Here is a 20471-nt window from a genome sequence, read left to right as displayed (position 1 = left end):
ATTGTAAAGTCAGCTTTCTATGACCACGAGCAAAACTGAGAAAAACTCCTTTTTAAACCATACAACAATCATTATATTCATTAACCAATAAAGTCAGAACAAATCTGAAATGTAAACAATCATCATGATTGGGCATACACTCACTAAACTCAAAGTATTGTAAACAAACTGATTTTGTTTCCATACACTTCTTTTCTATCAACAAAGACACAAGTGAATAGAAATTAAGAATATAAGAACAAAATTGATTAAAACAAAACACATATATTTTCATCTTCTTCCATCATGAAATAGTAGGCAGGAAACCTGTGGTTAACTATTATTAGCTAACATTTATGTTTATATTAAGAGTCATAGCAATCTGGCTTTTTCTGGTTTTGTTTGTTTTTAAACATATGCAAAAGAATGGCCAAAGTATACTATTTTAAAATCCTATTTTTAATGTATACAACTTTCATAGGTCCCAACAGTTTAAATGTACAGGATTTTACCTATGAAACAGGTAAACTCAGAACATAAGCAGAATAAAACCAGAAAGCATTTTGGTTTTATGGCTAGTCTTGTAGTTCCCTAACAAATCCTAAAGTGCCAATACAGCCGACTGCATGAGAACAATTCATGCTGACACTCCAAAAATCTGCAACAAATATACCACCCGAAAACTAACACCAGACCCCAATTTCAATTATTTACCTTGTCAATCATTTTTCTTGCTTCCACCTCCTCACTGTTGGGATTCTCTAACTCAATGGTATAAGTACCCTTGTCACTTTGGTCATCATCATTATCCTTTTCAGAAGTAGCAGAAGTAGCTTGATTTTTTAACATTTTATCCATCTCCTGGCTTGGTCTGTGCCCAAGACTCCCTGAACTTCTTAACAATGCAGTTTGGAGGAAGGGAAGTGACACCGATGGCTCCTCTGATTTCTGTTTTAACAATTTCCCATGTGGGACACCACGCCCCCCTCTGTGGTACGCAGAGCTAGTCTGTAAAGACAAAGAAACCACTTTGGCATTTGCTGTTGGAGATGCTGGCTTTTCAAGTTTTGTACGTGGTGTTGAATAGGTAGTGTCCTCACATAAGATTCCCGTACTCTGAGTAAAGGAATAGGACCTCCTTTTTCTGGGATTGTCTTCATCAAAGAATGCAATCATAAAAGCAGTTTGACTTACAACGGCTTGGTATTGATGCTTGTCAGAAGCCTGGGCCTTCTGTAGCTTTTTCTGCTCTGAGTGGTGACGCCTTAAGTGTTCCTCCAGAGCGGCACGTTTGCTACAGCGCCTGTGAGCCCCAGCATTTTCGGAGTCGCTCTGTGTACCGTCATCATGTTTGTTTCCTGGACACACAAAAGAAACCACATAATAGAGAAGAGAAGACATCCCAAGGGGCAAATTTGAAGCATACACAAAAGTGCCATTTGTTGTGTCCTCTTCTCCTTTTCAATCAATCTAAAGTCATATGTTCTTTTCAGTAACAGGCTCTGCTAACTTCCCTCAACTGTGATGCTTTCATTCAAATTTTATTGGCCAACAATGCGACCCTTGTAAACAATTGAACAGGACTGTCTTTCTTTCTCCAGATTTTAACTTTATAATGATTCATCAGTGCCTTAACAGATATGCAAGGCTATGTCATCCACACTAGTCTGTATTTACAACATGAACAAATGTATACTTTATTTAAGCAATCAAAAATTTGTTTCTAGCCTGACTAGGCGATGGTGCAATGGATAGAGTGTCGGACTGGGATGCGGAGGACCCAGGTTCGAGACCCCTGAGGTCGCCAGCTTGAGCACGGGCTCATCTGGTTTGAGCAAAACTCACCAGCTTGGACCCAAGGTCGCTGGTTCGAGCAAGGGGTTACTTGGTCTGCTATAGCCCCACGGTCAAGGCACATATGAGAAAGCAATCAATGAATAACTAAGGTGTCACAGCAAAAAAACTAATGATTGATGCTTCTCATCTCTCTCTGTTCCTGTCTGTCTATCTCTATCTATCCCTCTCTCTGTCTCTGTAAAAAAATAAAAATAAATTAAAAAAAAAATTTGTTTCTACATTGGAGAGGAAGAGACAGGAAAAGGGTGATTCTGCTGAAATGCTTATTATTATACAGGGAAAGAGAATACAAATACCTTTAAAATGTGATGAATCTTAACTTTCAATGATATATTGAATATATGATATCCATAAGTATAGCATAGTATAGTTCTACCAATTACTGTACAATTATCTACAAATATCTTTCTAGCTATGAGAACTTTTGAAACTATTTGAGCTCTAAACTGATGGTTTCAAAGAGGTAAATAAAGCATGCTAAAAGGTCTACCTATAAAATCCTATAGAAATCTAAGCATCTACTGGGCAAATGGCATGGTGTTAAATAAAACCATATAAAAATCTATTTTTCTATACCATAAGGCATATAGAGTCAAGTTAGAATATAGCTGAATTTTGAAAACATCAGGTATTTTTTTGGCTACCCTTCACAGTTGTACTAGGGATTAAATGTAAAACTTTATGATAATTACATGATTTTTCACTGATTTAGAATTCTAATTACCTAAATAAGAACATTACAATAGTCAACTAATTGTTATATTATTATAGCGTAAATTAGTTATTTATGCATGTTTAAAATCGGATCATAAATGAGGGCTTAAATGCTGGCTTCCTGACAAGAAAGCTGTAAATGAACCTAGTCAATGTTTCTGGGACTAGATCTGATGTTTATATTTTCCTGGGCTACAAATTTTAATCTGAATAGCTGCTGCATAATGTGGCATCCGAGAAGATTACAAGCAGAACTGAAAGACTTGGAGGCTGGGCAGACAAACCTGTCCTAAGAAAACAGTGGGTTTTAATATTCATGGTTCTTGTTCTAATAAATGTAGGGGTTACCAACTGCTGTTAATGATTTAGCGCCAGAGGACTGGCTGTAAAGACGTGATGCTTAAAAGGAGAGAGAAGACTCAGAAGAAAGAAGGGCAGAGCACACCCAAAAGGGTGTCATTTTGGAATAACAGGCAAGGGAAGCAAAGGGAGTTAACAGAACCAAAATGAGGGGCCTGGGGGAGTACTCCCAGCGCGGTGATGGTGAGTGACATAAGCCTCAGGTATGACCACAAATCTGAAACTTTCTTCAAATTAGTAACTATTCAAAATGCAACCTGAAAAGGAAAAAAACAAACATATGTTTAATTAACAGACTCCCTACCTCAAGTAATTAAGATAGGAATTAGGGATAGCAGATGGAATGCAAAACCCCAAGTTCAAGTACAAAACACATTAAGAACATGATCTTTTACAAACTATTTCATTGCTATGTTGGATATACTAAAAAGAAATCCCCAGTTTGTAAGAGCTGGATACAACCAAACTCCAATATTTCCCACATAACAAGTGCAAATAACCCATATCTCATTTACATAACATGAAAACACCATTTTTACAGACTTCAGTTCTTGTATCAATATACAAAACTTGACACTTACGGTGTGTTGGGCCCTTTCAGTATCTTTAAGTTATAGCTTAAAATTTCTATTTTAATGTATAGATTAGCTATTTTCTTTTTTGGAAAATTTATTATCTCCTCTTATATTTCTCAGTGTCACACACGCCTGATTAGAACCGCAATTTCTGTTTTCACTCAACAAAAAAAGCCCTAGGAAGCTCTCCTGACCAAGTTTCCCTCTTTCATTTTTGGCAATCCATTAGCTGCCTCAGTAAGATGAAGTTCCTTAAGTATTTTTTAGAGGAAGTGAGCTGTACCAAGTCCGCAGCCACAGCCAAAAGGAGCTGTGACTCTCCTAAAGGGCACAAGTTGTATGGGCTTTGTGAATACTGCTTTTCCCACTGTCCAAAACTGTGTGCATGTCATTCTTGCAAGGGCCAAGTTTTTTGTTTTTGTTTTGCTTACTTTCAAGTTTCTGACTGATCTAAACAGTTGCTGACAGTCTAGTTATTATAAAAAAACATTACTATTTGCCATAATTTATTTAGAGGCTAGGAATATAGTTTTGATCTCCTAAAATGTGAAAAATCTTTAACAATGGCAGCTCTGACTTTGGGGAAAAATCAAATGTCATTTGTAAGGATATCGGGAGTAATAAGATGGCTCTCTATATGACCTCAGTGAGCTTTTTTTTTTTTTTTTTTACAAAAAAGCTCTTTAACTTCAGGTAGAGTAACAGAATGGTCAGACTAATATGCAATCATTTCCCTTAGAGATAGCTTGTTAAATAAAATATAGAGTAACAAAAAAGTATTCAGCAATCCTAAAATAAATGCAATTATCTTAACTAATGGAAATAATTGATTAGCTAATACTTTGATGTACAGGTCCAAAGATTTTGCTGTTTTTAGGTCAAGTATTATATTAGTAAAGCATATATAAAAACTATTTCAAAGAATATAATTCCAATCTGATTTTCATAAAAGTCTGACTATTGAAAAAAATTTAGTTCAATTGATTCCCAGTAATTTCTCTCTAAACCAATTTTCTTTTGTCTCACGAGTAACCATGGAGAACAGTTTGAAACACTCTATCAACAATGTGTATGCTTGACCAGGCGGTGGCGCAGTGGATGGAGTGTCAACCTGGGACTCTGAAGACTCAGGTTTGAAACCCTGAGTCGCAGGCTTGAGCGTGGGCTCACCAGCTTGAGCACAGGGTTGCTGGCTTGAGTGTGGGATCATAGACATGACCCGATGGTTACTGGCTTGAGCCTAAAGGTCGCTGGCATGAAGCCCGAGGTTGCTGGCTTGAGCAAAGGGTCATTGGCTCAGCTGGAGTTCCCCAGTTAAGGCACGTATGAGAAGCAGTCAATGAACAACTAAGGTGCCAGAACTATGAGTTGTTGCTCCTCATCTCTCTCCTTTCCTGTCTGTTTCTGTCTCTCTCTCCTCTACCTCTATCTCTCTCACTAAAAAACAAAACAAAACCAATGTATGTATTTCCAAAGTAGACTTTTGACCCATTACCAAATGGCTTAAAATTTCTTTCAAAGTCTAGACATTGACATTTACTGGAAGCAATAGAGAACAAAATTGAATATATCTTTTTCTTAAGTCAAAAAAATGATGAGAATTGTCTTCTATGGAATTGCACTGGTGAGCTGAATACATCCTTTATTTCCATAGGAAAAAGAGAAATATTTAATGGCGTAAACCTAAATTTACAAAACCAAAGGTTTTGGCAAGCAAATGAAGGCAGAGTATTTTGAATAAGTAGAAAGGGGCACGATAGCTAGCTTGGGGGCTTTAAAAGTCCAATGTAAACCTTAGAAAAAGCAGTTTCTACCACATAATTATCTAATAGAAGTCTGATAAGTGTGAAGACTGAATTTCCTTTATCATAGCATAGGAAGTTCTGAAACGATTGATTCACTTTACCTTTCAACCTTTTCAAGCACACCGGAACATCACTTTTAATACTTTTGGAATCATCTTCTGTTCTTTCCCAGACCATCTGCGGAGGGTTGTTCTGTGCCAGCCAATCAGCTACTTTGTTTTCTGGTGCCATCATTCCAGTCTGAATTCCCGGCAGGTCTTGAGTTCCAGGGGAAGACTTCTTGGACTTGTGGCGCTGCTCAGAAGTAAATTTTGTCACATGGTCTCTAATAGTTACCTTCCCTGGGGTACTGTCATCAAATTCAATGGTAAATGAAGCATGCCCTGCACCTGCTGTGTGAGAACTTGTGTCTTTTGTTGGGATTTCATGGATAGTGCTTTCTGCTATTTGTGATGGTTGCTGAAATTCTTTTGTAGGGATTTCAAAATAACTTGGTTCCCTACAGAAAGGAAAGAGTACGTCTTCATTTGCAGCTGCAGATTGTTCCTCAACTTGCTTGGCATCTAAACTGCACCCTAATGAGAAAAATAAGAGAAAATTCAAAATATTTGGGAGCTTCTAGTATTGGAGGGAGTATAGTAATGGCCATTTGTATTACTTCAAGAAAACTGGAAGTCCGATCACAGTCTGGATGAAAACAATGGCAAATGTCATAGAGAATTCGCTTTGATTGTAAACATGGCATTCTGTTACCAATAGGAGGAGCGAAGTAAGCAAGCAGCACCAACGGCAAAGGACAGCAAAGTGATTAAGAGATGACCTTGAATGGCAAGGGCCATATTTTTCCCATCTTGAATCTAGAAATCATCAAGGCACAAAAGAATTGAAATCAAATGGAGATGGAGATGCTTGTTCAAGGTGTATATTATATCATGAGGGACAGATAAAAAAAATTCTTTATCAAGTAAGGAGAATGAAATATCTCAAATACCTGTGAACACAAGTAGAACTCCAAAAAAAAAAACAAAAAACAGGTGCTCAAGTGAGGAAACAAACATGAGGTCAATAGTAAGCAATGTTCTCAAAGTAATGATTCCACTTACCATTCTTCCCCATCACACTCAGAACCATTACTTCTAGAATGACCAAAATAATATACTGATGTGTGATCCTTGTAAGAAGATACATTTTATAAAGAAGAAAAGAATGTTAAAGACAAAACATGTGGTGTGCTTGCAGCATTGCAATCCAAGCAGCAGTGTGAAGAAAATAAGATAAAAATAGAAATTCAGTTGCCAGCCATTAATTGCAGAAGAAAATTCATGCACATTTCTATATAGCAGAATATGCACAGGGTCAAAGATCCCTGGGGAAAAGCTGAATTATAAATCTCAGATGAACTAGAGTAGGTAGAAGACACAAACAACTCTAGAATGCTATCATTATTCTTCCACTGCCCCAGAAACAACTGAAATATTTTTTGTATGTGTTATTAGAAGTGCAAATATATTAAACTGTCTTGATTTTCAGGAAGTAAATGACCACGTCTACTATCAAGATGCTAAAGAGGGAGGTCCAAACGGAAAATATTGCCCTGAAGCTCGAAAAGCATTCCTTTATACAGTCGTAGAAAAATCATGTGCAGGTAATTTATTAGAAAAAGAGGGCGATTCAGGGATACCACGTCACTTCCAATCATCTTCTAATTCAGTGAAGTATTCAGGCTTTGGAACCATTTTTTTGAATATTAAATCTTGACGGGATTTTTCAGGTGATGTAACTGACTTCTTGGCAGTAATTGAACACGAAACAATCATGACACTGTTTACTTCTGGGTTACAGACAATTGGGACAGCACCATTTCTGTATCCAAATGTGTGTGGGGAGAGGACAGAAGATATCCAGCTCCATTTTTTTAAAAATGCAAAAACATCTATATAGAAGATAAACAATATTGAATAAAAACAATTTTCAATGCAAAAATGATCCTTTTCAAACGCTATTTAGGTTTTTGTTTTCTTTTCTTTTTACCACAGAAAATGAAAAAGCATATCAAGAAAAACTCTATATATCAAATCAAATATTTTACATGCTATTTGAAAGAGGTTATGAAAGACTCCTAATTTAAAGTCAAACTTTAAAAATTTTTTATTATAAAGTTAACTATCTTTTTCTTAACAATAAAATATCTACTTTGTTTTGAATATTTATGCTGAAAGCCTGTCATTTAAAATTTCTGTGAGAGTAAAATGCATTAACTACTCCTTATATATCATATTAATAACCTCGCTAATAAATGTTATTTTTTATTTTTTCAAACGACTGATTTACTAAGTACAATGTACTGTACTTGATCAATTCCATATGGTACAATTGGTTTATAAACCATGCTATGAACATATCCATCCACCCATCTAGTCATCTATCAATTCATTCATTCATTCATTCTGCTTTGCTCATCCTTAAAATAGCAGTAACACTAAGGACAAGGGGTGGTAGTTTTATACTAGCACTACCTGGATACCCATATAAAATGATGTGACTGAATTATGACGCAGAAAACACAAAAAGCTGGTCCAGGGATATATGATTTTATCATCCACTTGTCTCAGCACCCAAAGTAATATTTTATTCCCTTGTGAATGAAAAATTCCCAGTTAATACACATTTTCAACATGTTTTCACATTCTAACAGCAGAAATTCACAAGTGCACACCACTATTTTTAAGGTTACCATTCCTTTAGTCCAACTTCAAAATCACCTATATCAAAAGACTAGGCATCTGAGACTTGTACAAGTTAACACCTACTTTATCCAGAAATCAGTTATCTAACAAAGTTAAATAGCACAATAGAGTGGGAAGGTAGCATGTTATGATCTGATGGTTATAACTAGGCAGGCTGATTTAGTGAAAAGCAAGGGTAAGACTTCAAATCAGATAAATCCTATCTGTCTTAGCCTTTAATTCTCATTTCCTCAGCCTAAAATGAGAAAATAGTAATACTTATCCATAAAATTGTCATAAACTTTAGTAAGATGAGTATTAAATAAGAAAATGTAAGTTACCCAGAACAAAGTCTGGCACAAGGAGGCACACAGGCAAACGTTTCTCTCTTGTCCGTCCTCCCCCCCCAACTCTCCAACATGGCTAAGAATTAGGGAAACAAAAAACTAAAACCAAAAATCTAACTCTAAAAAAAACCAAGACAGGTGACAATGCCTATTCTCTCATAATTGTGAACTTTACTAACAGGGAAGTTCCTCCTAAGAGCCTTGTTACTATTTACTCAGATTATACATGAAAACGTGGAGGGATGTAAAGAGAGGATTAAGGTCAGACATACAGTGGTCCCTCATCTGTTGTTAGGTTCCAGAACCCCTCACAATAGGTGAAAATCTGCGAAGTAGACTCCTTATGTTTGTCTTACTACTTATATATATTTTAAGGCTTTATTTCAATTTAATATTCTTTTAATATGTTTTAATTAATATTTTTTATATTGTTTTCAATTTTTTAGGCTAGAAAATGCTTATTTTACTGCAAAAATAATTGAAATATATAAAAATACTTATATACCACAAAATCTGATTTAGTGAAAAATTCATGATACAAAATTAGATATATAAAATTTAAAAATCTGCAATACAGTGAGACTGTGAAGTGAACCACAATATAGTGAGGGATGACTGTATTACTAAGAAGAAAGAGTAAAGTTGTAGAGAGAAGACTAAAAACAATCAAGAGCAGAGAAATGGTTCAAAGACACATGAGTCCATAACCATTTGGTGTATAAGGCTTACATACAGCCCTTCAGTCTCCAAGGATACCAACATAATGTAGCCTCTTGTAGTATTCTCTATTCAATACTCCTCATTCAACATTCATAATGATTCCAAATCACAGAGCAAAAATTTTAATTATATTTAGCCTTCTCTGCTTGGAAAGGCAGCAATATGGGTAATTCATTTAATAGAAACATGGGAAATGGTTCAACTTTGTAAAAAAAAAATGTTAGTTGTAAAAGCTAAGTTCAGTTGTCTGGAAAATTCATTAAGAGGAGTTCATTCCTCTGTAGATAAGAGAAACAGAGCAAGAGCTGGCCCACTCTACTTGGGATGTGTAGGCCTACTAGAAGAATTATTAGGGTCTTCTAAATGAGTAAAGAGAAAGAAACAGTTCCTTCCTTAGAACACTGACAGAACATACTCTGGACTCAGGAATTTAACATTTATTCCCCTTCAAAATCAATTTTGTTTATACTACCTTAAACTAAATAATATACTAGATACAGTAAGACTCTTTTATACTGATATTTTATCTATACTAATACTGTTATTAATCTAAATTCCAGATACTTCAAACTTTTTAATAACTGATGTTAGAATTCATGATGTTTGCCTAACTCAGGGCAATATTGGTGACAATATCCTTAACTTCTTACGGTATCTTATGATTGTATGACCTTTCAGGGAAACTTGTAATGCATATAACCCAGAAAACGAGTGCCCTTCATTCTTCCGAACTAAATTAAATAAAATATGACACTAATTCAAAGATGACACAGACAGTGATTCAGGCTCACTCTGTTTGAGACATTTATCCAAACTAGTATATTCAAGTACTTGAAATGACAAAGACTGGCAAACCACTTTTGCTTAAAAGGACTTACAACATGCACGTTTTCAAATTTAGTTTGATGAGATTAAAAACAATATAAAAGAGACAAAAATTTACACGTGGGGCACAGACATTTTAAAAATGTATGCAACACTTAAAGGCCTTTCATTGTAACCTCAGTAAATGTTTAAACCAAGTGAGAGGTAGAAGAGCAAATGTGTAGCTAAGATGGAGCAGTTTTTCTCAATGGGACTCAAAATAGTCACACAATTTTAGGAGAACTTGATTGCTCTGATGTACATCTTTACTTTTAGAGTTTTCAGGCCGTTTGGTAAGTCTGCAGAGACTCTGAATAAATGGGGACCCTCCAAGAGGAAGAACAGAAATAACCAGGTAGTAGATACTCTATTATCCTTTCTGGAATGTTCAATTGTCATGATTAAGTACTAAGATTTCACATTTTAACAACTGGTACCCAGAAGCAAATGCCTTTTTGTTTTACCAAAAAAGTATGCGAAAGAAGAAATAATTACACTAATCATTTGTATTTCACAATTTAAAAAATTATTTTTTACAAACACAGTTTCAAAATGATAAAATATCATTTCATATATATTTTCAAATTGATTTTACAATCTTTGCCAGCATCATGAATTATTTTAGATCAGTAAACTGTTTTCTTTACCCTATATTTAAAAAAACTTCAAGTGGTAAATCTGGAACAATATCCTTATGCTAATACAAGAAAGCAAATGAGAATCCCATAAAGCTCTTAATCAGCTAAATCTGACAGCATGCTTTAAGCTATTTAACGCAAGATGTAATAAATCACATAATTCTCTCCTACTCAAAAATAATCCCAAGATTATGAGACAGCTTTTGTTATCTGGGAGAAATGACACTCAGTGAGGCCACACAGCTGATAATCATTTAAGAATTTAGTTTCACTCACATAGATAAATTTATTGCTGGATGTTTCCAAGTCTGAAATTTAGTTTATTACAAGGGATTGATTTTTCATGCCAATTTATTTTTGGAGTCTTTGTTTTCATCTTTGTACTCCAGGAAGTATATCTTTTTGGAGTGTCTGTGCGTAATGGCTGCTGAAACAAACGTTAAGAGTCAGACTCAAGTCAAGCTACCTGGATTCAAATCCCACCTACCCTGTACATTCACATCACTGCACCTCAATTTCTTCATCTATAAAATGGAGAAAATAACAGTAGATACTTTTAGGTATTGCTCTGAGAATTAAATGATTAAATATATGCATGGTACTTAGAAGAGAATCTGGTTAAGTAAGCACTTCCAAAGCATTAGCTATTGTTAATGAACCAGGGCTCTGTCTCTAAGACAAACATTATTATACATACACTTCATTGCATTTTAGAAGTTGTAGATTCCAGATTTCAAAAATTATTTTGTGTGTGAGGGGCGAGGAATAGATTTTTTTTTAATGGCAAGCTAAAATCACGATTACAATGATTGCAGGATTTGGCAATGGTTACATTCTACTGTGTTTTCTTTTAAATTAACCACCTAATAATCAGTACATTTTTCCCTCTTTTCTCTACAACAGGGGTAGTCAACCTTTTTATATCTATTGCCCACTTTTGTATCTATCTCTGTTAATAGTAAAATTTTCTAACCGCCCACCGGTTCCACAGTAATGGTGATTTATAAAGTAGGGAAGTAACTTTACTTTATAAAATTTATAAAGCAGAGTTACAGCAAGTTAAAGCATATAATAATAATTACTTACCAAGTACTTTATGTCAGATTTTCGCTAAGTTTGGCAGAATAAATCTTTATAAAACAACTTACTATAGTTAAATCTATCTTTTTATTTATACTTAGGTTGCTCCGCTACCGCCCACCATGAAAGCTGAAATGCTCACTAGTGGGCGGTAGGGACCAGGTTGACTACCACTGGTCTACCAGGTATTCTAGGGAACAGTGATAATGTGTGACCTTTGAAATAAGAAACTTATTTATACACACAAAATATTGAGTGTTATATATAAGGTATATATATATATATATATATATATATATATACACACATATATATACACACACATACAGATATGTCATTTAGAATACTTTATCACCTGATGTATGTCTGTGCATCTGTGGGAGAAGAGCAGGCAGGAAATACGGTATAATTTATGTGGAAGGCAATGGTAGACAGTACCAAAAACAATTGGTAGTGGGGTTTTTTAAGAAAGTAGGACAAAATTAGAGAGAACATTGACATAAAATTTATTTGGCAGGTAAAAGCTAGCCACTGGAGTTCTTTTTTAAAAAAATGAAGATAAAGAAGAACTTAGATTTATTATGCAAAATGAACTGCAGGAGGGTTGAAACTAGAAGTCAGAAGTTCAATGACAACAATGAAAAAAGAAGGTAACAGAAGTAGGTAATATATTAGACGAAAGGAAGGGAAGATACAAAGATTTCAAATAAAGTTGACATTTCAATTGCAATCCAATATCCATTTCCTGCACCTCCCTCCTTAAAATAGAACTCCTGCATTCCCAGCTATCTACTCTTCCCTGACATATGTGCATAAGTGCCTTAAAGCAAAACTAAGCCCATACTGGGCTTCAGGGTGGCCAAGATTGCCTTAAGGATAGTCTTGTAACCTTTGCCAGGGATTGGGTCAGAAATAAGCAGGTGATTTGCTCCTGAACCTATGAGAGGCCAATGAGATGAGAGAGGTGTTGAAAACTTTGGGGACAGTTCTTCTTCCAACAGCTGGGGATTTTCTGGAAGCAATCTTTGCTACTTTCTGCTGGCTGAGATCCACACCCTGCTGACTGCTGGCTGGCAGCCTGTTGTAGGAGGGAAACGCCCCAGTGTGCAGCCACTGTGGACAGAAGGCTGAGAGGCAGAGAGAAATGAGCTAGCTGATGACATGCCTGACATGCTGCTTCAACCAATCCAGAAGAGATTCAGTTATTTAAGCCAATTAATGTCTTTCCTGTTTAGTCTCAGGAAGCATTCCTGTTATTTGAATGTGAGGGTATGCTCAATAATACTGAGTTTCTGAGCTTAGGCATGAAGAAAACTGCACTGGTCTTAGAAACAAGGAAGTTGCGATGGGAATTTATCGGCAAAGTTGATAACTTCAGTTTGGGCTCATGTAAAATCAGGTTGATAAAGCCAGCTTTCTTAAACATATGTCCTGGATAAATTAGAGCATATTTTGAGAGCCGCTGTTCTTATTTTCCAGCTAAACAAAAATGTCATATTTCTCTTCTAGAACTAGGGTCTAGAGCAGTGCTCTGATGCAATCTATCCTTGACTCAGAGTCAGAGTTGGTTTTCCATACTGCCCCCTGGTGCCTGTATTTAATTCCCCCAGTTCTGGATCCTTATCTGCCGTTAGCACAGACTGCACCTGCTCCATCCTTCCATGCTGTTGATGTTTTTGCTAAATCTTTATGCGACACACAATTCATACCATCATTTATTTCCTCAAAGTCTTGATTTTCCAGCTTATGGACACTTAGTTCACTACTATACCCTTCCAGCAACAGGAAGAATATGTTCCTTGACTACCAATCTGAAAACGTGAGCCAGAACTATTTCTTTATCTGGCTGCTGAAATCAACTAACCTTGCTGCTACCATATCCCAACAAAATGGATACATTGTGGTTTTAAAAGAGTTTAAATTTCAGATCAAGTTTCTAAACATAACAGAAATAGTTCATTTAAAAATATCATTATATGCTTGTGAACCTAATGAAAACACATCAAATTAGTTTGTATCTACTATTTTGGTCCAATTGAAACATTTTAATAATTACTTTAAAATACTTAAAATGTCCAATGACATTACTCATCTTTTCCCAAGCTGTAACACCCTGATAAATAAGCTGAAATATTTTTAAATGATTTACAAAGACATTGGAATTAATAATTTATGTAAGGATCATTCAGAACAAATTTAAAATGTGAATGTCATTTAAATATTCATCAACTATTTTTTATCAAATTCTCTCTTTTTAGGGTAATTTTTTTTGCTTGATAATAAATTATTCCCAAAGTATCCCCAAATCTCCAAGTCTGACATTTTTTTACCTGATGTTCCGGTTTCATGATTTTTTTCTTCTGGTTTGCCATTTGACTTGAAAGCTCTTTCTTCATCCACCTCATCATCCCCCCACCATGAAGGCTGCCCATATAATGGGGTACCACGGGGCATAGCAGAAGTATCTGGAAAGAGGTGGGAAAAATCTGTCTAAAGCATATGAAACAGAAAAGAAAAACACGCTTTTGCAGAGCACTAGAATTGCCTGGTTGACTTATTAAATGAAAACAAAGTATATATAGTCCAGCTAGCTGAAAAGTACTGAAGTTAAATAATTTCGTATTTGTGTAAGGCCTCATTCAATATTGGACATGACTAAATAAATGAAATTTTGCACTTGCTAGTATCTAAGTAATGCAAACTGCTATAGACTAATAATTTTTTACTACAGTATAATCAGTTCTTTGGTATATACAAATGACTCATTAAGTCTAAATATAAAAGATTAAAGTAAATTTTAGTATGAGTGACCATTTAATAAAATTTTTAAAGCCACAGGGCACTGCATTATAGCTAAATTTAAACTAGCTGTTAATAGGACTAATAGATTTACATTTGAAAAAATTGGTAATGTCTATCACTTTAAAAAGTTGTTTTTGCATGAATGGTATTATTTATATAAAGCACTTTTAGTTTCTGGAATGTGGTAAATATAATTACAATGATGTAGCACCACTGGATATTTCCTTGTAATTCATTTCAGTTATAATTCAAAAGGAAAAGCAAACAAGCCTGAATTCACAAAAATACTGTTATGAAAATTACATTTACTCCCCTTGAATATTTAAACATATTAAACACACCTTGATATAACTGCCACATAATGTGTTTTACAATGCTCTGCAGTGAAAGGTTTGGCTGCATTAAAACCCACCGTGAGCCTAGCCTGTGGTGGCACAGTGGATAAAGCATCAGCCTGGATGCTGAGGTTGCTGGTTCAAAACCTGGGGCTTACTCGGTCAAGACACATAGGAGAAGCAACTACTATGAGTTGGTCCTTTCCTCTCCTTCCCCCTTCTTTCTCCATCTCCTCTCTCTAAAAATAATCAATCAATAAAAAATATTTTAAAAAACCCACTGTGAAATTGTCATTATTATTTTTATATGAACATGGCCAAGTCTTTGAGATCAAGGCCCGCCATCCTTTCACCATCAAGTACCTACATGGTATTTCCAGTGGGGCGGACTTACCCGTGGCTTTCTCCTCTGACTTCAGGGCCTCAGTGGCTTTGTGCTGGACTTCTGCTGCAGCGTCTGCTGCCTTTGAGTCCACACTTTTGGCACATGCAGATTTGGACAATTCTGCTTCTGAAGATTTTTGGGACAACTGAAGCTGAATGGTAAACTTCTCATGCTAGAAAACATTCAAGTGAAATGTACCCTGAGTGGAACCAACCCTAGTAAGTGGTAGGTTTCCAAAGGAAAAAACTAACTAACCCCTTTTTACCTTTAGAGCTTCTTCAGGGACTCTCATTTCTCCTCGTACAACAGTGAAAAGATTTGTATGTAAACAGGGCTAAGGAAAAATATAATTTCAAAACTGTCCTATTTTAAACAGGATGTTATAACAGAATTATTATATTCCCGAGAGTTAAATGTTAAACTAGGCTCACAAATATAAAAATTTTCATTTTTTAAATACCAAGGAAAATCTTGAAATCTAGCAAATAGTTCTAAACTTCGATAATAATGACCTTCAAGCAAATTAGTCGAGTTAACTAATGAGAGCAAAAAAAGATATTTTCAGTTCTAACAACACGACTACAAAGAAGAAAAAAAATCTGGATCAAATTATATTGATAGCTAATCACAAAAATGTAAAAGGAAGTAGCTCATCAGTGATTACTCAATAGTGAATCCTGAAGGAAGTCAATGATGCAAACTCCACCAGTGCTGATAAAAATAAAGTTCATTTTGAAAATGCAGAAGAAATACTATAATCAGGGTCCTTATAGCAACCAGTCACTCGTTTACCCCATGAATTGCACTCGAGGTCAGATTACATTATCCAACAACTGATTCCATACAGATTAGACCCGAGTGCTGCATATAATGAATGCATTCATTATTATGCCAAAAAGAACAATGCCTCTGTATATTAAAAAGATCTTTTGCTAAACAGTAGAGGTCACATTTCCCACCATTACTTAACCCTGTAATGAAAGGACCTTTATATTCATGTACTAAATTTACTCTTTACCAATTCAGAGCACCAATGACTTCAGGGTAGAAAGCTTTAATAAACTTGAATACTTGGGGGCTTCCCATGCATAGGGACCAGTATACTTGTAAAAAAGTATTTAACCTAGCCTGACCAGATGGTGGCACAGTGGATAGAGCATCGGACTGGGATGCGGAAGACCCAGGTTCGAGACCCCGAGGTCGCCAGCTTGAGCATGGCTCATCTGGTTTGAGCAAAAATTCACCAGCTTGGACCCAAGGTTGCTGGCTCAAGCAAGGGGTTGCTCAGTCTGCTGAAGGCCCATGGTCAAGGCACATATGATAAAGCAATCAATGAACAACTAAGGTGTCGCAATGCGCAACAAAAAACTAATGATTGATGCTTCTCATCTCTCCGTTCCTGTCTCTCTGTCCCTGTCTATCCCTCACTCTGACTCTCTGTCTCTGTAAAAAAAAAAAAAAGTATTTAACCTAATCTCTACTCATTAAAATAATAAAAACTCAGATTTTTGTTTGTTTTTTTAGAATTTTAAAGAGCTTTGGGGAATATATACTCTTCAATTCCATTAACCTGGCTTCCTATTCCATAGTTAAGGAACTTGAGGTTTGGAAAAAGCAAACCTCAAAACAATAATTTATTCAAATGACCTTAGTATGGGGCTTCCCTATCACTTTCCATTGCTTCCTATAGCTGTGAAATACACTGCTCACAAAAAGTAGGGGATATTTTACTGCTTCATATTCATTTTGAAATATCCTCTAATTTTTGTGATCAGTACATTAAATTTTCCTTTTTTGTTATGAACATATGCTGGTACCTATTTTCTGATATACATGCAAGTCTATATTTCATAACTAAGTATATTTAATGAAAAATAAGTCTTTTATCTCCAAGGAACTCATTAACAGCTGGAGATGATTCATAACATTCTTACATTTTCTATGGAAAACAGACCTTTTAAAAATTGCAAGGCATTTCTATATTTTCAACAGGAAACACAAATGATTTTAGCCCGCTATGAGGGTTTCCGGCACTTCCAGTAACTTCTGGGGGTGTTCAAAAGCTATTCCCTAAGGCTTATCTGGGTATATCATCTTACATATTCTTCTTAAGGTCAGGGAGAGTCATACACTTGACCTATCAAAGAACTCAAGGTGTGGGACTACCAAAGAACTCAAGAATCCTCGTTTAGTTGATAAATTTACTTGAGTCCTCTGGTATTACCGTGCGATTCATGTAAGGAGGTATTTTTAAATACAACATATACTTGCATTTATTTTTTGATGAAACTTATTACATTGATGAAAAAATGACCCATGTAACAAGTTTCTAATGCTAATTCTTACTCATTTTATGTGATACATATTTTTAAAAGGGTTTAAAATATACAACTCAAAAATATTAATGTTTAATGGTTTTACTTTTCACATGTTCCTTTGGCTCTACAAATGTGAAGGTTATGTAATGTGCTACAAAACGTTGTAAAAAGCTTTTTTCATGGTTAAATATAAAATTAAAAAGTGGTATGCTCTCAGAATGATTTTAGAGTGTTAGTACATTTGTTTTAACTAATTATCAACTCTACCTCTCTGAGACTACATTTTTTTCTGCGAGTGATAAAAATCTGTCCAGGTAGCCAACCTATTTAATACATTCCTTAATAACAAATTCCAGATAAATGTAGTAATTGAAAAATTAAAAGTCAAGAAAAATATTCAGCATAATGTGGACTCCTGAATTTTAAATATAAATCAGTCTTTTTCACAAAGGTTTTTGCTTTGTATGGATAAAAATGTTTTTACTTTCCTTCAAACATGTCCCTTTCTTTTCATTAGTGATTCTCTGCCCTGCTGCAGGTAGTAGGAGAGTCATGTCCCTGTTCAGTTCTTAGACTCCTAGTTTTAAACAAAAGATTTTAGAATACACACCAAGTGCATAATGTACCTACCTAATCAGGGAGTGTGGGTCTTAGAAGACACAGGATATTAAAAATTTTTAATTAAATAGGCAGAGAGATGAAATAAATGGAGTAAACATAGGGATAAAGGGAAAGGCAGGATCAGTACACACCTCTCAGGAGGATGATCTCCGCCATTATCATCAAATCAAGATAAATAAATAAATCATCTCCAGGCTGGGTTAATATTAAACAATTCCTTGTCCTCTCCCCAGTCACATTCTTTGACATCCAAATTACATATGTAATATCACTGCAGGGAGACCTCTGCCAAAAATATATGGGGAGTGGGGGTTGAAAAGCTGAGTTATTTAACTTATACAGGATTATTTTTAGAACAGGCACAGTAATGATAAATTTTAAACATGTATTTTAGTATGGGAAGGCACAGAGATTTCTAGCATACCTATATTGTGAATTTTTATGTCTCAAGAAATATTAATGTACACCAGAGTAAAGATTTTTGAATAAATTTAATATACAGTCATATAAGGATATCATATCCAAATCTCAGCTTATCTTCAAGTTTCAAAGTGATGTAAGTCTGTTCTGGAATCCTTACATCATTCACAAAAGTCTACAAAGAAAAAAAATAAGATGTTAGATTACATGTGCAATACTATATTAATTATCACACTTCAGGCAATCAAATACTCAAAACTAATCTTTAGAAGTATATATCATATGATGGCTAATACAGTTTGAGTTAATACATTTATACACTGATAAAATGCTCCATACTAATCCCTTTATCTCTCTTACTAGTAACACACAGAGAACCAGGCCATAGGTCCTCTATGTCCACCTAAAAACGCAGCTCCACTCCCAGCTGGAAAGGGCACCCAACTCTCAATACCATCAGAATGTACTGACTCCATTTGAGCTTTCTGCACAATTCTAATTATTTCTGAGGATTGCTGTGTCATTACTTTTATGCTTAGAATTTTTCAATAGAACAAAAAGAAAATTTACTTTTAAAAAAACTGAATAAAACTCATTGTATTTTACAACTGCGATGAGTTCAAGCAAGATAAATATGAGATCTTAATGATCTTATTTTTCCTGTACTGTAAAACCACTATTCTATTTCACCATCATGGAATTATAAGAAAATAGAATGATGGAATGACCTAGCATAATCTCTATCCAATAGAAATATATTGCAAGCCACACATATACTATTAAATTTTCTAGCAGGCACATTAAAGAGGTAAAGAGTTAAAATTGATTTTAATAATATACTTTTAATTTGACCCATATATCCAAAATAGCACCATTTCAACAAATAACCAATATATAAATTAACAGGATATTTTACATTCTTTTTTTGGGGGGGTGTACTTACTGTATTTTTTGGTCCATAAGACACAATTTTTTCCCTAAAAGTAGGGGGGGAGGGAATGTCCACGCGTCTTATGGAGCAAATGTTCATTGTTTTTAGCTGCTGTGGGTTCCCAGACAACTAGAAGAGTATCTGAACATTAAAGTCTCTTCTCATTTGTTACAACAGTGCTGATGGTTGTTAATACTGCTGTTGAGTTTACAGTGTTGAAATCTTATTATGGTACATTTTACTAAATATTTTAACATACCATTTGGTCCTGAATGTTTTTTTTCTTATTTTTCTCCTTAAAACCCTAGGTGCGTCTTATGGTCAGGTGCATCTTATGGAGTGAAAAATACAGTATTTTTTAGACTCTTCACATTTCAAGTGCTCAGTGGTCACATATGGCTAATGGCAACTGTCGTGAAAAGCAAAGCTACACAGGATGATGCAATCATCAAATAAAACCTCATTGTACCGTCTTTCCAAGAAAACATAAAAGACATCTGGGACACTCTGTTCTTTTGTTGTTGTTTTGTTTAGCTATCAACTGAGAATTTAGAATTTTTCATTTAATGTCCACGAAAGAAAGGAAAAGAAAACAGTAAAATATTTCACAATTATAAATCAAATTCAAAAAGATAGATAGCAGCACTCTAGACTGTTTAACAGTGATAAACTGATAATAATGTACAGAAAACATCAGACCATGAGTCTTCAGATGAAGATAATCCCAGATATGCTTTTCTAATGTACGAAGTTCTCTTACGTGAGACTATGTCTTAAGAACAAAAAAATACATAGGGCATTTTCATCTAGTTAGTCATTCAATAAAAAAAAAATTATGCAATATTTTTCAACAAAAACTTAACCTAAACCATCATGCATTCAAAAAAATTTTTATTGGCTCACTTATTTATTTGTTTGTTTTTGATGCTTGTGTTACAACACTTTTTAGATTTTGTCTTTAAGTGGACAAATGTTCAAAGAGGGTAGCTATCTA

General features: G+C 34.9%; 1 protein-coding gene across 18 annotated transcripts in view; it reads right to left on the bottom strand.

Moving 5' to 3' along the window:
- The window catches only part of CEP170 (centrosomal protein 170), a 182641-nt gene that overhangs the window by 41203 nt on the left and 120967 nt on the right, over positions 1-20471 (bottom strand). For 8 of the 18 annotated variants that reach the window (XM_066381919.1, XM_066381891.1, XM_066381905.1 and 5 more), the window contains 6 exons: positions 18643-18721; positions 15453-15511; positions 15197-15359; positions 13996-14130; positions 5392-5865; positions 694-1337 (listed from right to left, as the gene is read on the bottom strand). In XM_066381919.1, coding sequence (XP_066238016.1) covers positions 694-1337; positions 5392-5865; positions 13996-14130; positions 15197-15359; positions 15453-15511; positions 18643-18721 — 1554 coding nt within the window. The remainder of the gene's footprint in view (positions 1-693; positions 1338-5391; positions 5866-13995; positions 14131-15196; positions 15360-15452; positions 15512-18642; positions 18722-20471) is intronic. The other 10 variants (XM_066381958.1, XM_066381961.1, XM_066381931.1 and 7 more) reach the window with 3 other exon arrangements.

This window comes from Saccopteryx leptura, chromosome 1 (genome assembly GCF_036850995.1).
Source record: "Saccopteryx leptura isolate mSacLep1 chromosome 1, mSacLep1_pri_phased_curated, whole genome shotgun sequence".
In the NCBI taxonomy this organism is placed as follows: Eukaryota; Metazoa; Chordata; class Mammalia; order Chiroptera; family Emballonuridae; genus Saccopteryx; species Saccopteryx leptura.
Note: the sequence above shows the minus strand (reverse complement) of the source record. Positions and strands in the feature narration are given on the sequence as shown.